This window comes from Lepisosteus platostomus, chromosome 6 (assembly GCF_059453375.1).
Source record: "Lepisosteus platostomus isolate fLepPlt1 chromosome 6, fLepPlt1.hap1, whole genome shotgun sequence".
Taxonomy (NCBI): domain Eukaryota; kingdom Metazoa; phylum Chordata; class Actinopteri; order Semionotiformes; family Lepisosteidae; genus Lepisosteus; species Lepisosteus platostomus.
This window is the reverse complement of record NC_142616.1, coordinates 66,544,828-66,562,006: the sequence shown is the minus strand read 5'-3', so window position 1 is coordinate 66,562,006 and position 17,179 is coordinate 66,544,828. Positions and strand designations below refer to the sequence as shown.

The 17,179-nt window shown below is 43.4% G+C and overlaps 1 protein-coding gene across 5 annotated transcripts; it reads right to left on the bottom strand.

The window, feature by feature from the left end:
- Nucleotides 1-17: 17 nt before the first annotated feature.
- On the bottom strand, nucleotides 18-16,300 carry LOC148662177 (TRPM8 channel-associated factor homolog). Of its 5 annotated transcripts, none has more exons than XM_088637039.1 (9): nucleotides 16,158-16,300; nucleotides 12,062-12,135; nucleotides 8,490-9,126; nucleotides 7,115-8,100; nucleotides 5,959-6,053; nucleotides 5,294-5,507; nucleotides 4,068-4,307; nucleotides 3,477-3,814; nucleotides 18-2,005 (listed from the first exon to the last, which is right to left on the bottom strand). In XM_088637039.1, the coding sequence occupies exons 3-9, from the start codon at nucleotides 9,104-9,106 to the stop codon at nucleotides 1,763-1,765; spliced, it is 2,733 nt and encodes a 910-aa protein (XP_088493165.1). In that variant the 5' UTR covers nucleotides 9,107-9,126; nucleotides 12,062-12,135; nucleotides 16,158-16,300; the 3' UTR covers nucleotides 18-1,762. The 5 variants fall into 5 exon arrangements, with proteins under 5 accessions (XP_088493165.1, XP_088493164.1, XP_088493168.1 ...); XM_088637038.1 differs by lacking the exons at nucleotides 12,062-12,135; nucleotides 16,158-16,300 and adding exons at nucleotides 10,156-11,228; nucleotides 11,414-11,514; XM_088637042.1 differs by lacking the exons at nucleotides 12,062-12,135; nucleotides 16,158-16,300 and adding exons at nucleotides 11,124-11,228; nucleotides 11,414-11,514.
- Nucleotides 16,301-17,179: the final 879 nt, after the last annotated feature.

Genomic DNA, 17,179 nt, shown 5'->3' with positions numbered 1-17,179 from the left:
GGGGGGTGTGGGTGTGGGTGTGGGTGTGAAATTGTTTTATTAAATGTATAAAGAATTTACAAATACAATTGCAGCTGGAGGAGCAGAAACCAGGACAAGAGAAAAAATACACAATCCGAAAAAAATCATGAACTGCTAAAGATAATGAAGTAAATTATATAATAATAATTAATAATAATTGCTTACACTTATATAGCGCTTCTCTGGACACTCCACTCAAAGCGCTTTCCAGGTAATTGGGATCCCCTCCACCATATAACCAGATTATTCTTTACATATATCAACTTGCTTTGCACTTTTCATTTTTTTTATATAATTAAAATAAATGTTTCAACTCCATCTTAAAAATACAAAAAAAATGAAGTATTATTGGACCATTTTAATTTATGAATCTTAACTTTAGTAATAATAATAATTGCTTACACTTATATAGCGCTTTTCTGGACACTCCACTCAAAGTGCTTTACAGGTAATGGGGACTCCCCTCCACCACCAACAACTTTACCCAGAATGACTAATTTGCTACAGATAATTGCTTTTTCCCCCAAATGTTCTGAATACCACAAAATATCAAAATCCTTAAATCTAAAAAACACCTTTAAATGCCTACAAAAAAAACTCTGCAAGCCCGTCCAAAACAACGTCACACAAAAAAGACACAAATCGTCCTGCTCATGCTTAAATTTAGAAAGTGCTGTTTTAACTGGATAAAACTTATGAACAATTTTAAACTCTCTCTTTAACCTTATTTGCAATACAATATCAGGTCCCCATAGATGAGGTTGTGGCACATAAGCCAAGCGGGTAACTCTGTGGGCAGGAGGAAGTGTTGCCCTTGAACTGCAAGACAACAGAGCACATGCTAGAGTTACACAAATTCAAAGCCTGCCACCTAGGGGAGTGGAGGTATCATAGAAAGCCCACCAACCACACTGCTGTGCTAATAGTACTAATTTAATCAATTTGGGAATTGCCAGCTTGTTTGTTTTTTTCCAATGATATACCCATCCAATATGGAATTACCCATTGCTAAAGACAGGGATTTCAGGCAACAACACGTTTAATTCAGAGGGAGAAAGAGCCATTTGCTGATAACACCTAGGAAATGAGTGAGCATAAGAAGGGTCAGGGAACGGAAAGGGGAATCTCTATGTGTGTTAACTTGATCTCCTCCTAACCCATCCCACCGCCATGTCATTGCACTACAGGCACCAGATCCCAATCGCGTTTAAATGCCAGCTCTCCTGAAACCAGCTCCACGTGAATTCTCTCCCTCCCCATGTGCTTCCTTGCCTCTGTGCAAGGAAAGCAGGTATAAATGCATATTAGCAGCGACATTACAATACACAGCCTGGTCAGGTGTGGACAGCAGTCGAGAGCGACTGCACCGGAGAGCAAAGTCAATGTCTACCGGAAACCCTCCGGCAGAGTCTTGTTCATCTTCACACAGAGCCTTGGAGGGGAGTCACTTGACTTGTCGAGAGACGTCCAATGACAGGGAAAGGGAATTCACACAAAGCCCAGGTTTTCAGGTTTTATTCATCCTGAACAAATACACCTTGATTTCTAATGACGATGCGCCTTCTGTTTCATGAGTGGAATAGTTCACAAAGTGATACAGAATGTGATGGATTATAAGAAAGAGGAGCCTGCCGGATTCTGCGGGTTTAATTATCCTGAGCTCGTGTCACCTGAGTAGCAGGGCAGTCCCCGCGCGTAGCTGTGTTAGACCACAGCAGGGCCTCTGAGCCCTTTCTGGAGTTCAAGCGTAGCTGCTCATGGGGTTCTCCTCCCACGCGGGCAGAGCAGCCAGCTTGGCAGCCAGCGGCTCCTCGATGGGCCAGCCCCAGGCCCGGAAGAAGGGCGCCAGGTTCCTCTTCACCTGCAGGGAAAACCTCTCCGCCCACAGGTTCATCTTCCCCTTGTTGTCCAGTCCGGTGCCGGACATTTCCTGGTAGTCGGAGAACAGCTGCATGTAGGGCTTCCAGCCGAAGCCCTCCTGAAGCTGGGAAGAGAGACACAGGAGCAGGGCGCTCATTCCGACTGTGAGGGATGGGGCACCCCAAGTGTTGCAAGGGTCTATTATGTGGGTACCTGTACCATCCTGGAAAGACCTTGTCTCGCTTTTCAGTTGCAATCGAGTGTGATGCTGCGAGAGGGGGCTCTGTGCCATCTTGGCTCAAGGCCTCACCAGTGACCAGGGATCTGAGCCAAGATGGTGGTTTCTACACAGCGACACTTTATGCACTATATGCACTACAAACAGTTAAAGGTTTATTCCGTGCTGAAAGGAAAAGAAGATACACAAAACATTTAGGCACTGGAGACGTCTTTAGGTGTGTTGGATGTATCATTGCATGTATCGTATCCTTCTTCAGACCTGAAGAAGGCTCCACAGCTGAAACGTTGTGTCTCTATTCTTTTCTCTTCAGCCTTGAATAAACCCTTACCTGTTCCTTTGCAGCCTACACCTGCTCACACAGCTCCCTACTCTATCTCCCAACAGTTAATGTTTCTGGAAGGAAACAATTCCAACTCCAACTTCAACGTTTTCTATCTAAAAATTTAAAATTGTAATCACATTTATTCAGCATTATGACCAGGAGTGCTAGTATAACAAAAAGCAATAGTAGGTACGGTAACTGAATTCCCGAAATAATAATAATAAACTTTATTTTATGTAGTTCAGGTGGGGAGCTGCGTCAGCATGCGTAGGCTGCAAAGGAAGAAGTCATAGGTTTATTCCATGCTGAAAAAAAGAAGAAAGAGAACACAACGTTTCGGCCGTGGAGCCTTCTTCAGGTGTCCTTCTTCAAGAGAGGACAGGCTCAGTGACCACAGCCTGGACACAGACACTGGACACAGGCAGACCTGGCTGTCCAGAGAGGACAGGCTCAGTGACCACAGTCTGGACAGAAACACTGGACACAGGCAGACCACACCTGAAGAAACGTTGTGTTCTCTTTCTTCTTTTTTTCAGCATGGAATAAACCTATTACTTGTTCCTTTATTTTATATAGCGCCTTTAAAGGTGGCTTCTCAAAGCTCTTAAAGACAAGCATCGTTTACAGTGATTGTAAAGTGCACAGCCACACCCAAAAACAAAGTGTTGTAGCCGTAACCTAAATGCTTCCTGCTCAATGAATCCATGGACTATTCATCCCTGGGCTGGATGATGAACTAATACCAGATATGCAGGTGCTAGTTTGCTTTTCTGTTTTGTGAAAAACACAGAAGCACAAGTCCTTCTGAACCAAATAAAAATGCTTTGAGTTACGCAATGGTAAGATAATTACTGGTTAAAGTACTAAAGAAAATTCAGTTAGAAACTCATTATCATTTAGAACTACCTTAATAGACTTTGTTTGATTTCCGCACCAGCACTGTGCAGATGGCAGTGTCTTTTAATGGCCTTAAGGATTTATTTAACAGGCGCCTTTAACATACAGGATCCAGTCGAATATCTGATACTGTACCTGCAAGTAGGTTTCCAAAGCAGTCCACACATGCCAGTGTTCCAGCGTGGCCCCCTTCCTGACGTAGTCTTTGATTCTGTTCTTCCGGGTGTGAGGTCTCAGCTCCTCATGGGCCTTGTGTCTGGGAATGCCCAGGACCTCCTCGTGGATGTAGACTGACCACAGATTGCAGGTGGCCTCGGTAGTGTGGGGCCGGATGTCCCACAGTTCTCTCTGCTGGTTGTGACCCATCTCATGGATGGGGCCCCACATGCCTGCCTCCTTCATGTGCTGCAGGTCAGCAATCTCCTTCACAGACTGCAGGTGAATCATGATGGGGTAGCCAGAGTGCATCCAGCCTGAAGGAGGAGACAGAGTCAATACAGCATCATCCGACCAGGGTCCCGGCTTTAGACCGTGATTCCAGAGGACAGGCAGAGTCCTTGTTCCCCCAGACTGGCCCAGATAAAAATATGCTGTCATGGATCTATAGATAACACAATACTCTATCTTTTATAGTGTTGAGAGAGGAATTACTTTCACACGGTGAAAGTTACGAAAATGTGGACAGAGCAGGAAAAGCAATCAGGCGGGGAAAGGGCCGGCACTTGCCCGCGGAGATCTGCACGTCCGCGACGATGCGCTCCTGTCGGGGAAAGCGCGGCGCTGTGGCCGCCAGCTTGGCGACGCCCTTGGTGATCCCGTTCCAGAGCGAGAGCAAGGGGGTGGGGTCGTCCAGGCTGCGCACGCTGTCCGAGGGGACCGTGAGGATCACGCTGTCGGCCTCCAGCTCCGCCCAGGGAGCGGGACAGTGACGCGCCGAGGACTGCCACTGCGACACACTGCTCTCGCCTGTAGGGGCGACACACCCGCAACACCCCCATGAAGGCTGGGACTTGTGATTAGATGTCACAAACATGAGAGAGGTTAAACAGAAGAAGAGGCCATCTGGCCTATTTAGTTCTTTTGGCAGACTTGAAATTTCCATTTTATGATCCACAATAAATTATTATTATTTATTTATTATTAGAATTTTTTACTCCATTATGAGTGTACGTTGGGAAACATGAGAACAATAACAACCGAGAAGAAACTATTTGGCCCATCTAATGTGTTTGGTAGTCAGTAGCTTATTGTTCTGAAGATCTCCTCCAGACATTTCCTGATAGAAGCCACAGTCATGGCTGTTTAGCCAGTTCCATACTCCCACAATTCTTTGTGAAAAGATGTGTTTCCTGTTGTCATAGCTTTCTTCCCTGGTCTGTTTTTCCCTGCTGGTTCTGAAGAATCTCACTGGGTTGACCCTGTCAGGGCCTCTAATGTCACGGATGTCGGGAAGGCATGCCATGGAATGGCCAGGAGAGCAATAAAGACCCTATGTGTAGAGGCAAAACGGGGGCTAGCCCGGGCTCAGGAGGTCAGATAGAAGCTGGGTAGAAACCTATGCCCTCAGGCCGCGGAGGAGACGACCTGGTGCTAGGCAGGTCTCAAGACATCCGAACCCTCAATGCTGAGCGAGGAGGAAGGGGTGACCCGGAAATACATAGCCCCAGTAAAGCACAGGGAAACTAGGAACAGGACAGAGTAGGAGCGCCCTCTAGCTGTAGAGGGCGTGACATCGAAGGGTTGGAATGCCTGGATCTGGTCCCCTTATAGTCTTCTCCATTCGGGACTAGAAAGATGCGTTTTGAACCTACGTGACCTCACCCTGCTAGAGAGACACAGTGCGGATGGGCAGGCAGATAGTAGGCGTGAAATCAGACAGAGAGCCAGGTGCGGCAGTGCAGTCTCTCACTGTCTATCATAGATGGGGAAGGTATGACAATGCAGAGGCTCACCGAGCCGGAAGAAGGGGGCCATGACAGCATCCTCCACAGTGATTTCCACCTGGCCCAGCTGGCTGCCTCTGGGCACGATCACGTAGAGCAGGCCTCCCCACAGGCTGGACACCGGCACCCTCTCTGCCGTGATGCTGAAGCGACAGGTTACCACAGGCGCCCGTTTTAGCTCATTGAGATGACTCAGATCATCTGTGTGACAGCCCACCTGCACCTGGGAGGAGACAGACTGAGGGGGTCACGCCTGCAGAACGCTCATGTCTGCTGCACAAAGCTATACAACCCTGGTCTGGAATGGCAGGGTCCTAATATCACCATTATTGTTCTATAATGACCGCCTGCTTAAAATGTGGAAAACACAATGAGCTCAGTCCAGCACAACACTGCCTGGATGACCTTGTCAGCCACTGGGGGCCGTCCATCCCTGTCCACGTTCTGTACAGTGCCAAGAAAAATAGGAACAGACCTAGCCTAACAATATCAAAAACCCATACCAGTGTGGCTCGCTGAAGGATATTCGTTTTTCTTTATTAAGGTACAAAGCTAATCACAGTTATAACATCTCCAAATTTGTATTTACATGGTCCATCTATATGGACAGAGAGATTTCTGACACTATATATTGGTAAAATATATCTACATTTGTATGTAAAGATGAGACTCGCCTGCCAGCCTTTCCCGACCACAGCGGAGGGCACACAGACAGTTGCCTGTTTCCATGGAGAGACATACAAGCCAGTGCTCCTCCAGGCCTCATCCCCTGGAATAGGGAAGAAGGGGGAAAGTGTAAAATAACAGAGAAGAAAAATCTCCTTTGATGGTTATGGTGTGTCTTAAGAGTTCATCAGGGCTCAGCAGTGTGACATTGCTAACTGTGACTGATGAGACAGGTGTGTAAAAGTATCCTACAGGGAACAGTCCTGGTCAGGGTGTGTGTTAAGAACATGCAATCACAATGAGTGATGGGCACAGATATTATTATTTCTATGATACACAATATTTATATAGATAATACATGGAATTCTGTAACATAGAATGTGCCCTCCCTTTAATGAACTTCGTTTTAAAGAATCTCAGATGCAACAAACAAAAGTTCAGACAACAACAGACTCCTCCTCAAATGGACACCTCAAAGAATGGACAAAGTCCTTTAAATGGAAAATTGGTCCCAACAAAATGACAACACACTGCCCTCAAAATACCAGAGGATGTCCAGTAAATGACCAATGAGTTTAGAATATGTACAATCATAAGTATATTCTACAGTACAGTATTAGAGTTTAGGTTTCATTGAGTACCTACAATGCTAAATATGGATTCCCTTTAAACAGGTCATAATAATATTAAAATTGAAAAGACGAAAAGATGAAAGCTCTTACAGACATTATATACTATATCTTAGGTTAATAGAGGACATCATGTTTTCTTTGTAATCTTTATCCTTCTCCATATACATAAATATTGCTTTGTAAGTATTAATTTCAGTCATATCTTGTGCACAAAATGTGCAACTATTTCAATAAATGAAAATTGTAGTCACACACATGCTATAATGGAAATTTGTAACTATTACATGTTGGATTAAGTACTTATGACCACGTCTGACCTCTGGTCAGCACCCCTGACTGGACACACCACAAACTCCTTAGAAACAAAACAGTCTGTTGAAAACTGGACCTCTGGCAGCCCCATCTACATCATGGGCATTGAAATAGATACTTTATTGATCCCATGAGGGAAATTGCAGTGCAACAGCAGCTTAACACAGATAACACAGACACAGTGTAACGAATGATTAAAGTCCGTTTCCTGACTTCTTACCTTCATTCAGCCCTTGAACAGTTTTCACAGAAATGTGCTGGACAGCTGGAATCTTCTGTGGCCAGTTTCCACGACAAATGATTTCTGGGTTGGGCAGATGCTTGTACAGCTCAGTGGCTAGATTCAACAGCATTTTTTCGGCAGGCTCTTTCACACCGCGGTGTTCACTGACCCGAGGGATGCCAGCCTTCAACACGAGCTGAGTTAACTCTTGCAGGACTGATAGGTACTGAGGGTTTTGATGTTCACTCATTGTCAGGAAAGACGCACTGTCCCTCCCTAATGCACTCATCCAAGAGGACTCTATCGCTGCCAGTGGCTTGTTCTGGTTGAGATGCTCCATGACTTTAGGCAGCGCTTTTCGGAAGTGGTAGTAACTGGAGGCCTCAGTGGCGGTGGGCGCCCTGTAAATGATCTGTTCAATGGTGGATGCCAGGATCCCGATCCCAACTTGATTGAGAATTTTGTTCCCGGGGTATCCAACTAGTGGGTCCACTCCATTGCTGCTATAAGACCACCACCAGGCCTGTCCTCCGATGAGGAGGCCCCCACCTTCTGCCACAAACTGCTGGATCTCCTCCAGCTGTCTATCATGGTAGGAGGTGCAACAGTACACACTCAAGCCCTGTTTCAATGGAGACAGCTCGCACGTGAGATTGGCCCGTTCAAGAATCTCATATAAAGCGGTCAGCTCCTTATGCACACCTATCTTCCCAGAACTGCCAGCGTCCAGCCAGCGCACGGCGTTGAGGATGAAGTTCTGTAGAGGTGGGTGGCTCAGCTGGGTCTCATGGGAGGCCACCACTACCCGCCCCTTACCGTAATGGGCGGCCGCTAGAAACGCCCTTTGTGAGCCATCCTGGGCAATAGGAAATGCCAGGGAGCCGTGGACCAGCAGAGCCGAGGGAACACTGGAGTTATCCAGTCGGAAATCAGTTACTCCATCCAGGAGGAAGCTCAGGTCTCTTGTGATGTCCTTCATGCGCCTGTTGACAAGGGAAAAAAATACTTCCATTCATTACAGACACAGGTTTGAGAAAAATATTACTCCACTGGGCATTGTGGTGATCTGGAGCCTGACAGAGAGTTAGTGTTGAAGACTAAGAAACTGGTGATAAAGCTATCAAGAGAAGAAAGGTCAACACATGCAAATGACTGGACTTTTTTCCCTTCTTTTCAAAACAAAATCACTGGAATATTACCTTGTAGCTTTCACTCTCTTACTCTGGATTATCCAAGCCTTATCTTTATGATAATTCGTATTCTGTATTTCAGGTAAAAATGTCATTTAAGGTAAACTACTAGGTTTAAAAACATAAGCGATATGAATGCTGATGGAAGCTAAACACTGAAAACATAGGACTGAGGTACTCACGGCACATAGACTGAACTACAAGGCATTTCATCAGGAACAGAAAAGGTGCCCTTATCTCCATATATTGAAGTAAAATAGATGCCAAAAACACCGGTCACTTTGTTTCCAGGAAACGCTTGCAGGACATCTGCTCCAGGGTGCTGACTGGACCAGTGCCAGGCCTGGCCGCCAATCAGGAGACCACCGCCCTCCCGGACAAACCGCACCAGCTCCTCCGCCTGCTGGTCATCGTAGGCATTGCAGCAGTACACTCCCAGGCATCTACTGTAGGAGGGGACAGACTGGACAGTGCAGCCTGCCCTGCTGAGGACCTCGGGCAGGAAAGGCACGTTACAGCAGACGCCCACCGTGGCACCTGGCTCTGACCTGAGCCAGGAGACGGCATTTTGCAGGAACTGCTGGAAGACAGATTCCTGCAGGTACCATTCATGACCCAAGACCACGACCCTGCCCCTGCCGTAACGCGAGGCTGCGATCAGAACCTGCCCGGAGTTATTCACAGAGACGGGCAGAGCTTTGCTTCCTGTCAGCAGCAGCTGGCAGGGCACAGCGTCACCCCCAAACTGGAACTCCCTGACCCCTCTGACCAGGGCCCTGTAGTCGGAACGGGGATCCATTCTTCTGATGTACGAAGCACCTGGGGGAGGAATAATTACGATCATAAATAAGTACTACCCTCTGTCTTCTAAAGCAGCTATGCTTGAATATACAGTATATAAAACATCGGGCAGAGTCACTGAGTTTTTCTCAAAGCTTTTGTTTTCTTGGATTTCCAATTACGTTTCCTGCAGTTGAAACCAACAGTTACTGTGCCAAATATGTAGACAATATGGGAGGGAAATGCCTTAAAAGAAACAAAACAGAAAGTGAATTTAATATTCTATTTTAACGACAGAAAAAAACAAGTGTTATGGGTCCCAGCGTTACAAGCATTGGATCACCATTACTGCAAACAAAGAAACTGAGAAGAAACAGTTATCTATAGGATTTTTGTTTATTTAAATTAAAGAGCGTGGCTTAGAAACCATTCCCCTGTCTGCTCTCAAACTGAAACATTGCAGTCTTGAGCCACACTGTAGAGAAATGGAGAAAGAACTAGCAATAGGCAACTGTTCTTCAGCATGTTGCACGACGCATTAACTTTTAAGATACCCTGAATTAAACAGCATTATAATTTGTCTGATGCTTACACAAGCCCATACTTCTATATAAGGTTTGTCTGGCACTTATGATAATTTTGACTTGTGACAAATCTGTCTTTCACTAAAAACAAATTTTTGTCATCTAAAAATGTTTCAAAAAGTTATCTTCTCAACAGACGCTTGAACATCTGTCCTCCTGGGACTTGTAACCTTAAAGAATACACACAGTTAAGCATCGGTTAACTAGATAAAGCTCCCTGAGGATTTCTACTGATTTCAAGACAATGCAAGTAACAGAAAGAAATTCTATACAATTTGTTTTAAATAAGTCTTCCAGTGAATTCACTGGTACATCAGAAATGCCAGGGTCTTTGAGAGGTGACCAGATCTGACCAGATATGAGGTATAAGCCACAAACCACGCTGTATCTCCAACAGTAATTGATAGGTGACACAGAACAATAACACTGAGATATGCTAATCTAAGTTTCAGAGCACTCTGTGCATGTCTTACACCTCCTGTACCTCTGGATAGCTGGTGGCACGAGCCCCTCCTTTGGTCTTCTGTGTTTTAAAACAGAAATCCTCCCCTCTTCTTTTATATCATCTCTCAGACAAGTACAGGACAGCCTACCTTTGTCACAGCCAATTGTAATTGAGCCACGTATGCATCACAGACTCACATGGTGGCTACTATTGAAGACCTGATTCGACTAGATCCCTAACTCATGATTATTCCATTTAAGGTAATAGGTCCGATATCACGTGCAATGATCAGTGATGCAAAGACCTCTGATCTGACCAGCAAACGAGGGATTAGGGTATTAAACAATTGAATAGACTGGAATTTATATAGTTCTATTTTATTGTTCTAATCTATTTTAAGGGGAATAGATTAGTCATTAAATAGAGAGGTAAAAAATAAGCAAACTGGGTTTAGATATTAATGAAAGTCAATAACATACATAAGCCAGTTTTGACTTACTAAGAAATGTAAAAGTTAAATAGTAACACCCCACTGGTAAGGAAGTCCACATTTTTAAAGTTCCATGAGCAGTCAGGAGGACAATAACTTAGTCTCTCAGGTGCAGTATATAATTAGAACAGCAGACAAGACAATAGACAGAAATACATGAGGAAGAATTTTAGCATTTACCTTTTTTAAGTGTATAAGATAGTGACTAGTTGGCTTTAAAAAATGCTTTTTACCCAGCAACAATATGAAAGAACAATTGCAAGCATATTATTTGACATTTTGATATTAATGGTACAACTGCAGGATGTCTAGCTCATTTCACACCTTTTATTTACACAATTCCTTTTGTCTGTATGCAAGGTAGAACTGCTTCTTAAGAAGAATGTGGTCAATTACAAAGAAATGTTTGTAGAGAGAAAAAAACAACTCCTAATATGGAAACTTGGAAAGAGCTTCCTGTGTGAATTTGCTGTATAAAACTCATTGCATTTATCATCTCGGTGGAGAGGTTACTAACAGATCTGTATGAGAGGCTGCTCTCAGATCTGCATGATTGTATCCTCCCCATGCGCATGTATAAAGGGACTCTGCTTGACCACACCTAACCTGAGTGAAGACTTTTCTTCGACATACAATAACAATAACAGTGTAAACAACAGTATGGTGCCAGTGCAAAAAACTGCAAATACGCAAACAGAGAAAAGTATACAAACAGGACATAAACAGTGCAAAAGTAATCCGGCGAACAGTGCAAAAACAACACGACAATTAATAAATAGTACAGTTTTAAGTACAATTTCAGCTTACATTCAGTTATCGTGTATGTAGGGGTGCAGGAGTACAGTCATTCTGGGTACAGGAAGTAGTGAGGAGAGACCATAGTATGATGGGAGGAAGTGGGGGCGTCATCAGCTATTTTGGAGTCTTGTGTGCGACTGGAGTTTCTAGAACCTTCTACCATATAGTGTGTAGGGGAATTTTTTCAAACAATTCTGTACATGTAAACAATCTGCCCTCTGCCCTCTTCATTTAACAATTGGGCCACTTAGCCAGATTTTGCTATCATACCAAGTCGGAAAAAAATAAGCTTCTATTTTTATACCTTATATTTTTATTATTCCAAATATAATATGTACAGTATGTGGTGAAAAATATGCTTATATATTCAATTCCAACATAATAAAACTTGTTTATGAAAGTTAGATCATTTAAGAGGAATTCTATTATTATCAAAATTACATTCAAGATCACCTACATATTGAAAACCAACTTGGGAATCAAAATCCATATATTATTTTTGTTTATAGTATGATTTCTAATCCAATTACTTTTAAAGATAATATTAGAGGTATAAAAATCTAAGACACTCAATCATTCGTGATTCTTAGGTTGAATTAGAAGAGATTTTCTTATATAACGGGGTTTGTTTTCCAAAATCATTAATAATATACTTACTGTAGGGACATCCAAGGAGAGAGAAGCATATACAAAGCAAGAAAGGCCTTCTGCTTTTGATAATAAAACCCGACCTGTCAGAGAAAAATCTGTGATTAACCAAGACTGAAATCTCTTCGTTTTGTCTAACCTACATCTTTCTTCCTGATCTTTAGAAATTATAATCCCTAAGTAAGTAACCACCTTTTTTACAGGTATATTGTCAACAACACTTAACTCCTAGTCCTTAAGAGAGAATAATTCACATTTATTAATATTTAAATATAATCCTGACACCAAAGAAAATGTACCCGTGTCTTCTATTGCCTGAGCCCAGTGGTTCTCAAACTGTGGTACACATACCACTGCTGGTACGCCATATGACCCTGGAACTTTGTTGTGTGCACTGAAAAATCGGGACGGGCTTTCATATTTTCTATTTTAATACGTACTACGATACAGCGCGGGCCAATACTTGAGTGGACACAGAGCTACAATGTAATTCTATAGGAATGCGTTCTATGAAGTAAGTGACCAATTGTATTTAAAAAAAGCTATCTCCAGCAAATAGGGAGGTAGGAGAATGTGCGTGATCTTGGAACAATGCCAATCGTGTAAGCATGGGCAAGCATAGAAATGCATGCTAGGAACGCTGATAATATTGTGAGCACAGGAAAGCGTGATAGATAACAGAAAATATTTAAGAACTGTACTAGGTTAATTTGAGAAAAATACATAGAGCGTCCCTGTGTTTCACTCCCATGCGCATGAAATAAAAACTTCTTTTAACTTCTGAGGCGGACTCCTGAAACGGAAACGGGGAAAAATGCAAGCTTGCGGATTGCTAAAGCAGGTAAGCCCCACACTATTTTTGAAGAACCTTATTTACCGTTGGCAAAGGAGCTGACACGTATTATGTGTGGAGAAAAAGCTGCTAAACAGCTCGACCTGCTGCCCCCCCTGAAAGACACAGTCACTCATAGAATTATTGAAATGAAATCAAAAGTACGCTGATAGAGTGCGTTAAGATGAGCAGATGCTTTTCACTGCAATTAGATGAGTCTGTTGTTGATTTGGCCAATTCGGTCGTTTACATTAGATATGAGTTTGAGGGTACGTCCCATGAGGACTTTCTGTTCTGTAAACCGCTACCAACAGGAACTACAGGAGAGCACATATTTTAACTTCTGAATGAATTTATCGAAGAGAATGGCATTGACTGGATAAAATGTGTCGGAGTTTGTACAGACGGTGCTAGAGCGATGACAAGCCGACACAGTGGTGTAGTTGCACGAATTAGAGAGGTTGCTGCAGAAATGAATGGACGCAATGTAACATCCACCACAAGACCTTTGCCGTCAAGGAAAGGCCTGATGATTTAAAATCTGTTAGACTCTGTTGTGAATTGTATCAAGGCTAAAAAAATGAATTCACATCTGCTTTGCTCGACTAAACAGGCAAACCCCTCTCACTGAAATGGTGCTTTTTATTGTTTATTTTTATTTGTTGTTGGTCCTGTTTTTTCTGTAAAGCGCTTTGAGAAGCCACCTTTAAAGGCCCTATATCAAATCAAGTTTATTATTATAATATTTATTATATGTGCGAGTGTGTGCACAAACGTGCGCTCATATTGGTCATTGAGATTTTCTGGGATTCCTCTGAGAAGATGACTTGTAGGTGGTATTTGGATGCTTTGGTTTGGTCAGGGGTGGTACTTGGTCAAAAATGTTTGAGAACCACTGCCTTAGCCAACCCTCTCCTATCTTTAAGAAATACAGTAGTATCATCTGCAAGCTGGCAAATTTTAATTTCTCTACCTGAGATATTAATACCTTTCATAACACTATTATTAATATAAAGAGCTAAAGTTTGGTTGCTAATAAAAACAAAAAATAGGGTATCGTTGTCTAATACCTCTACCAGTATAAAATCTTGGAGAAGTCCCATTATGTAACTTAACTGAACTATTACAACCATTATAGTTTTAATAACATTCTGAAAATACTGACCAAAGCCAAAAAACTCCAAACATTTAAAAATAAAAGAATGTCCCATCGTATCAAAAGCCTTATAAAAATCAAGAAAAAGTATATAACTGTCATCTTCTATAAGATCACTATAGTCTATACAAATCCAAAATTAGACTTAAATTAATATTATTTCATATACAGTATGTCTACCTTTCAAAAACCCAGATTGTGCCTCTCCAATAATCTGATCTAAGCCTTTTTTCAATCTATTTGCGAATATCAACGCTAATAATTTGGCATCATTATTTAATAGTGTTATAGGCCTCCAATTTTCTGAGATTCATTTGTCCTTATTGGGTTTGGGAATAAGAGAAATCACTCCCTGTTTTAAAGAAGGGGGTATTATTTTCTTTTGTATAGATTCATTAAAAACATAAAATCAAAATATGTAAATTTATCTTGAATAAACATAATATTCACTACTTAACCCATGATTCCCAGAGGCTTTAGTATCTTTTAATCTATTGATATTAATCTTAACTTCATTTTTTTGTAATCTGCCTCATCTATACGTCTGGCATCCTTTTTTATAGAACATGAAAAAGCATCCGTTTTGAAATTCACGAGGAATGACAACGCCCCAAAATCAAAGCGTAATGAACTATTGGGAGTGAATATTTGGCTTAACCCACTTGGCTGAGGGCCGACCTCCTGGCCATAGGACGAGGAGGCCAGGACCCCCCCCCCCCGCAGGGTGACCAAGGGGCAGCTGCAGAGGTGGAGGTGGGATGCAAAAGTCGCACGCGAGGGAGAGAGATATCGCATTTGGTATTTATAGCATTCGGTGGAGGAAGGACGAAGGGAGTGATTGCTAATCGCTGACGGATGGGAATGATTGAGCGTGGTTGTTGTCATCCACACACAATTTTCCATATTACTATTAATTCCATCCATCTAAAGACTCATTAGGTACAGTATTAAAATCTCCTCCCAAAATTACTTTTGCTTCAGAAAATCTAGCAAAGACCGGTTTTATATTAATCTCTAACTCTTGAAAAAGAAGTTTATTTTGTGATTTGCTATTGGTAGCATATACAGTACATTATCCAAAATTAGGTCAAGGGAGCTGTGAACAAGAAGGTTACGCAGATTAGGTGGTCGGCGATATGAGACGATAGGGCGGTCAGAAAAGAGGGCCCCAATGGAGGGATCATCCTGCAGGATGGAAAAGCTGTCGTTAACGGTCCTGGGGATAGGAAGTGTGATAGGGTGGAAGGGAGCACCAAAGGAATGACGTTGTTAGGCCGGAAGATCCTGATCGAGTTGATGCTATATAATTACTGCCTGCCCTGTCTTTCTCACACCCGAAGAAGGCTCCACAGCCGAAACGTTGTGTTTCCTTTCTTCTCTTTTCAGCAGGGAACACACCTGTCACTTGTTCCTTTGCAGCCTACCCCTGCTGACGCAGCCACCCGCCCTAACTAAAAAAAATGACTTTGCACACACTGCCCTGCGGTGGAGTCCTTACTAAGCCTCGTAATTCTCCGCTTGGCTGTGATAATAAATAAAGCCGTGCCTTCAAATTGGCTTCGGGGAACTTTGGCCCTGGGCTGAGTGAGTGTGCCTCTGTGTGTCCTGCGATGGACAGGTGTCCCATCCAGGGTGTACCCTGCCCCCGCCTGCTGCTTGCTGGGATACGCTCCCGCTCCCTCCAATGGGATAAAACATTTAAGCCTTTTTTCGGGAACAACATTAGATAGCCCCATATACAGTGGAATTGTACTAATTGTGTCCAGTCTTCTAAATATACGGGGGGCCGGGTGTTGATAACAGTTTTCATTGAGGATCGTTGAGAGTTGCATATTCCAATGTTTGTTAATCTGTTTAATAAAATATGACACCTATTAACTTTTAAAAACGCGACGTATCGTGCTGACAGTTTTCATTGAGGATGATAACGTATCGTGCTGACAGTTTTCATTGAGGATCGTTGAGAGTTGCATATTCCCATGTTTGTTAATCCGTTTAATAAAATATGACACCTATTAACTTTTAAAAACGCGACGTATCGTGCTGACGGTGGATGCGAACAAGCGGCCAGGCCGCAGGAGTGTCTCGCCAAATTCACCGCTCCGGAGGACGTTTACCTCCTGGGTTCCCTTGGTCATCTCTACAAGATCTCTCTGTTCGAATTTCCCGAAAATCTGAGTTAAAAAAAACAAAACAACAACAAATAAATTTATAATCGTCGTGAAGCGGCAGCGGAGCGTCTCGCGAGCGTCGACGGCCGAAGGGCTGAGGGAGCGCGTGCCAGCCCGACACGCGCCGGCCGTGCGTCACCGCCGGGGGGGAGCGCGCGCGCCCCCTTTCACGGCGCCTCCGGTCAGCGCGACGCGCGATCGATATTGTTGATAAAGAGTATCGATAAGACTGCGAGCTGCGCTCACGGCGCTTTAAAATTCGTACGTGGCGTACGTTGAGACGCTTTCTCAAAATGATCGCCAATTAAAAATGACTGAAGAAGAAACGTTAGAAATAGCGCCGGTGAAAGATGATTCTTGATGGTCGTATTGCATATTGAGGTGGCTTTTGGAATATTATTGCAATTTGAGCGCAGGGAGATAAAGGCGCAGTTCATTTCAATGAGAAACACTCTATTCATCCAGAGGGGGGCGATTTAAGCAGCAAGCGGTGCTCCATACTGTACAACACATAACCAATATAACATGACCACAACATTATCAAGAAAAATATACATAAAAATGTAACTGTAAAACGTTTGAAAAAACGTGAAAGATGATTTTTGATGGTCGTATTGCATATTGAGGTGGCTTTTGGAATATTATTGCAATTTGAGCGCAGGGAGATAAAGGCGCAGTGGAAACAAAAATTGCATTTTAGTGCGTCGAGGTCAGCTTCTCCGGAGCCCCACAGAACACGGGTCAGAATTCACACACTTGCGCGACTACCGTGTCGTTAAAGACAACGAGCTGTGTACGTTCCTGGATGTGCAGGAGCAGGCAGGTCCCGCCACTCGCACGAAGAGGATCTCTGACTGGGGCTGCTAGCTGGGAACCTAGCCGGCTTCAAGGGCGACAAAGCTAGCAGACATCCTAGTCTCTGCTCTGAGGCTGCCGTCCAGTTTGAGCTAGATGAGTGGAGCGATACT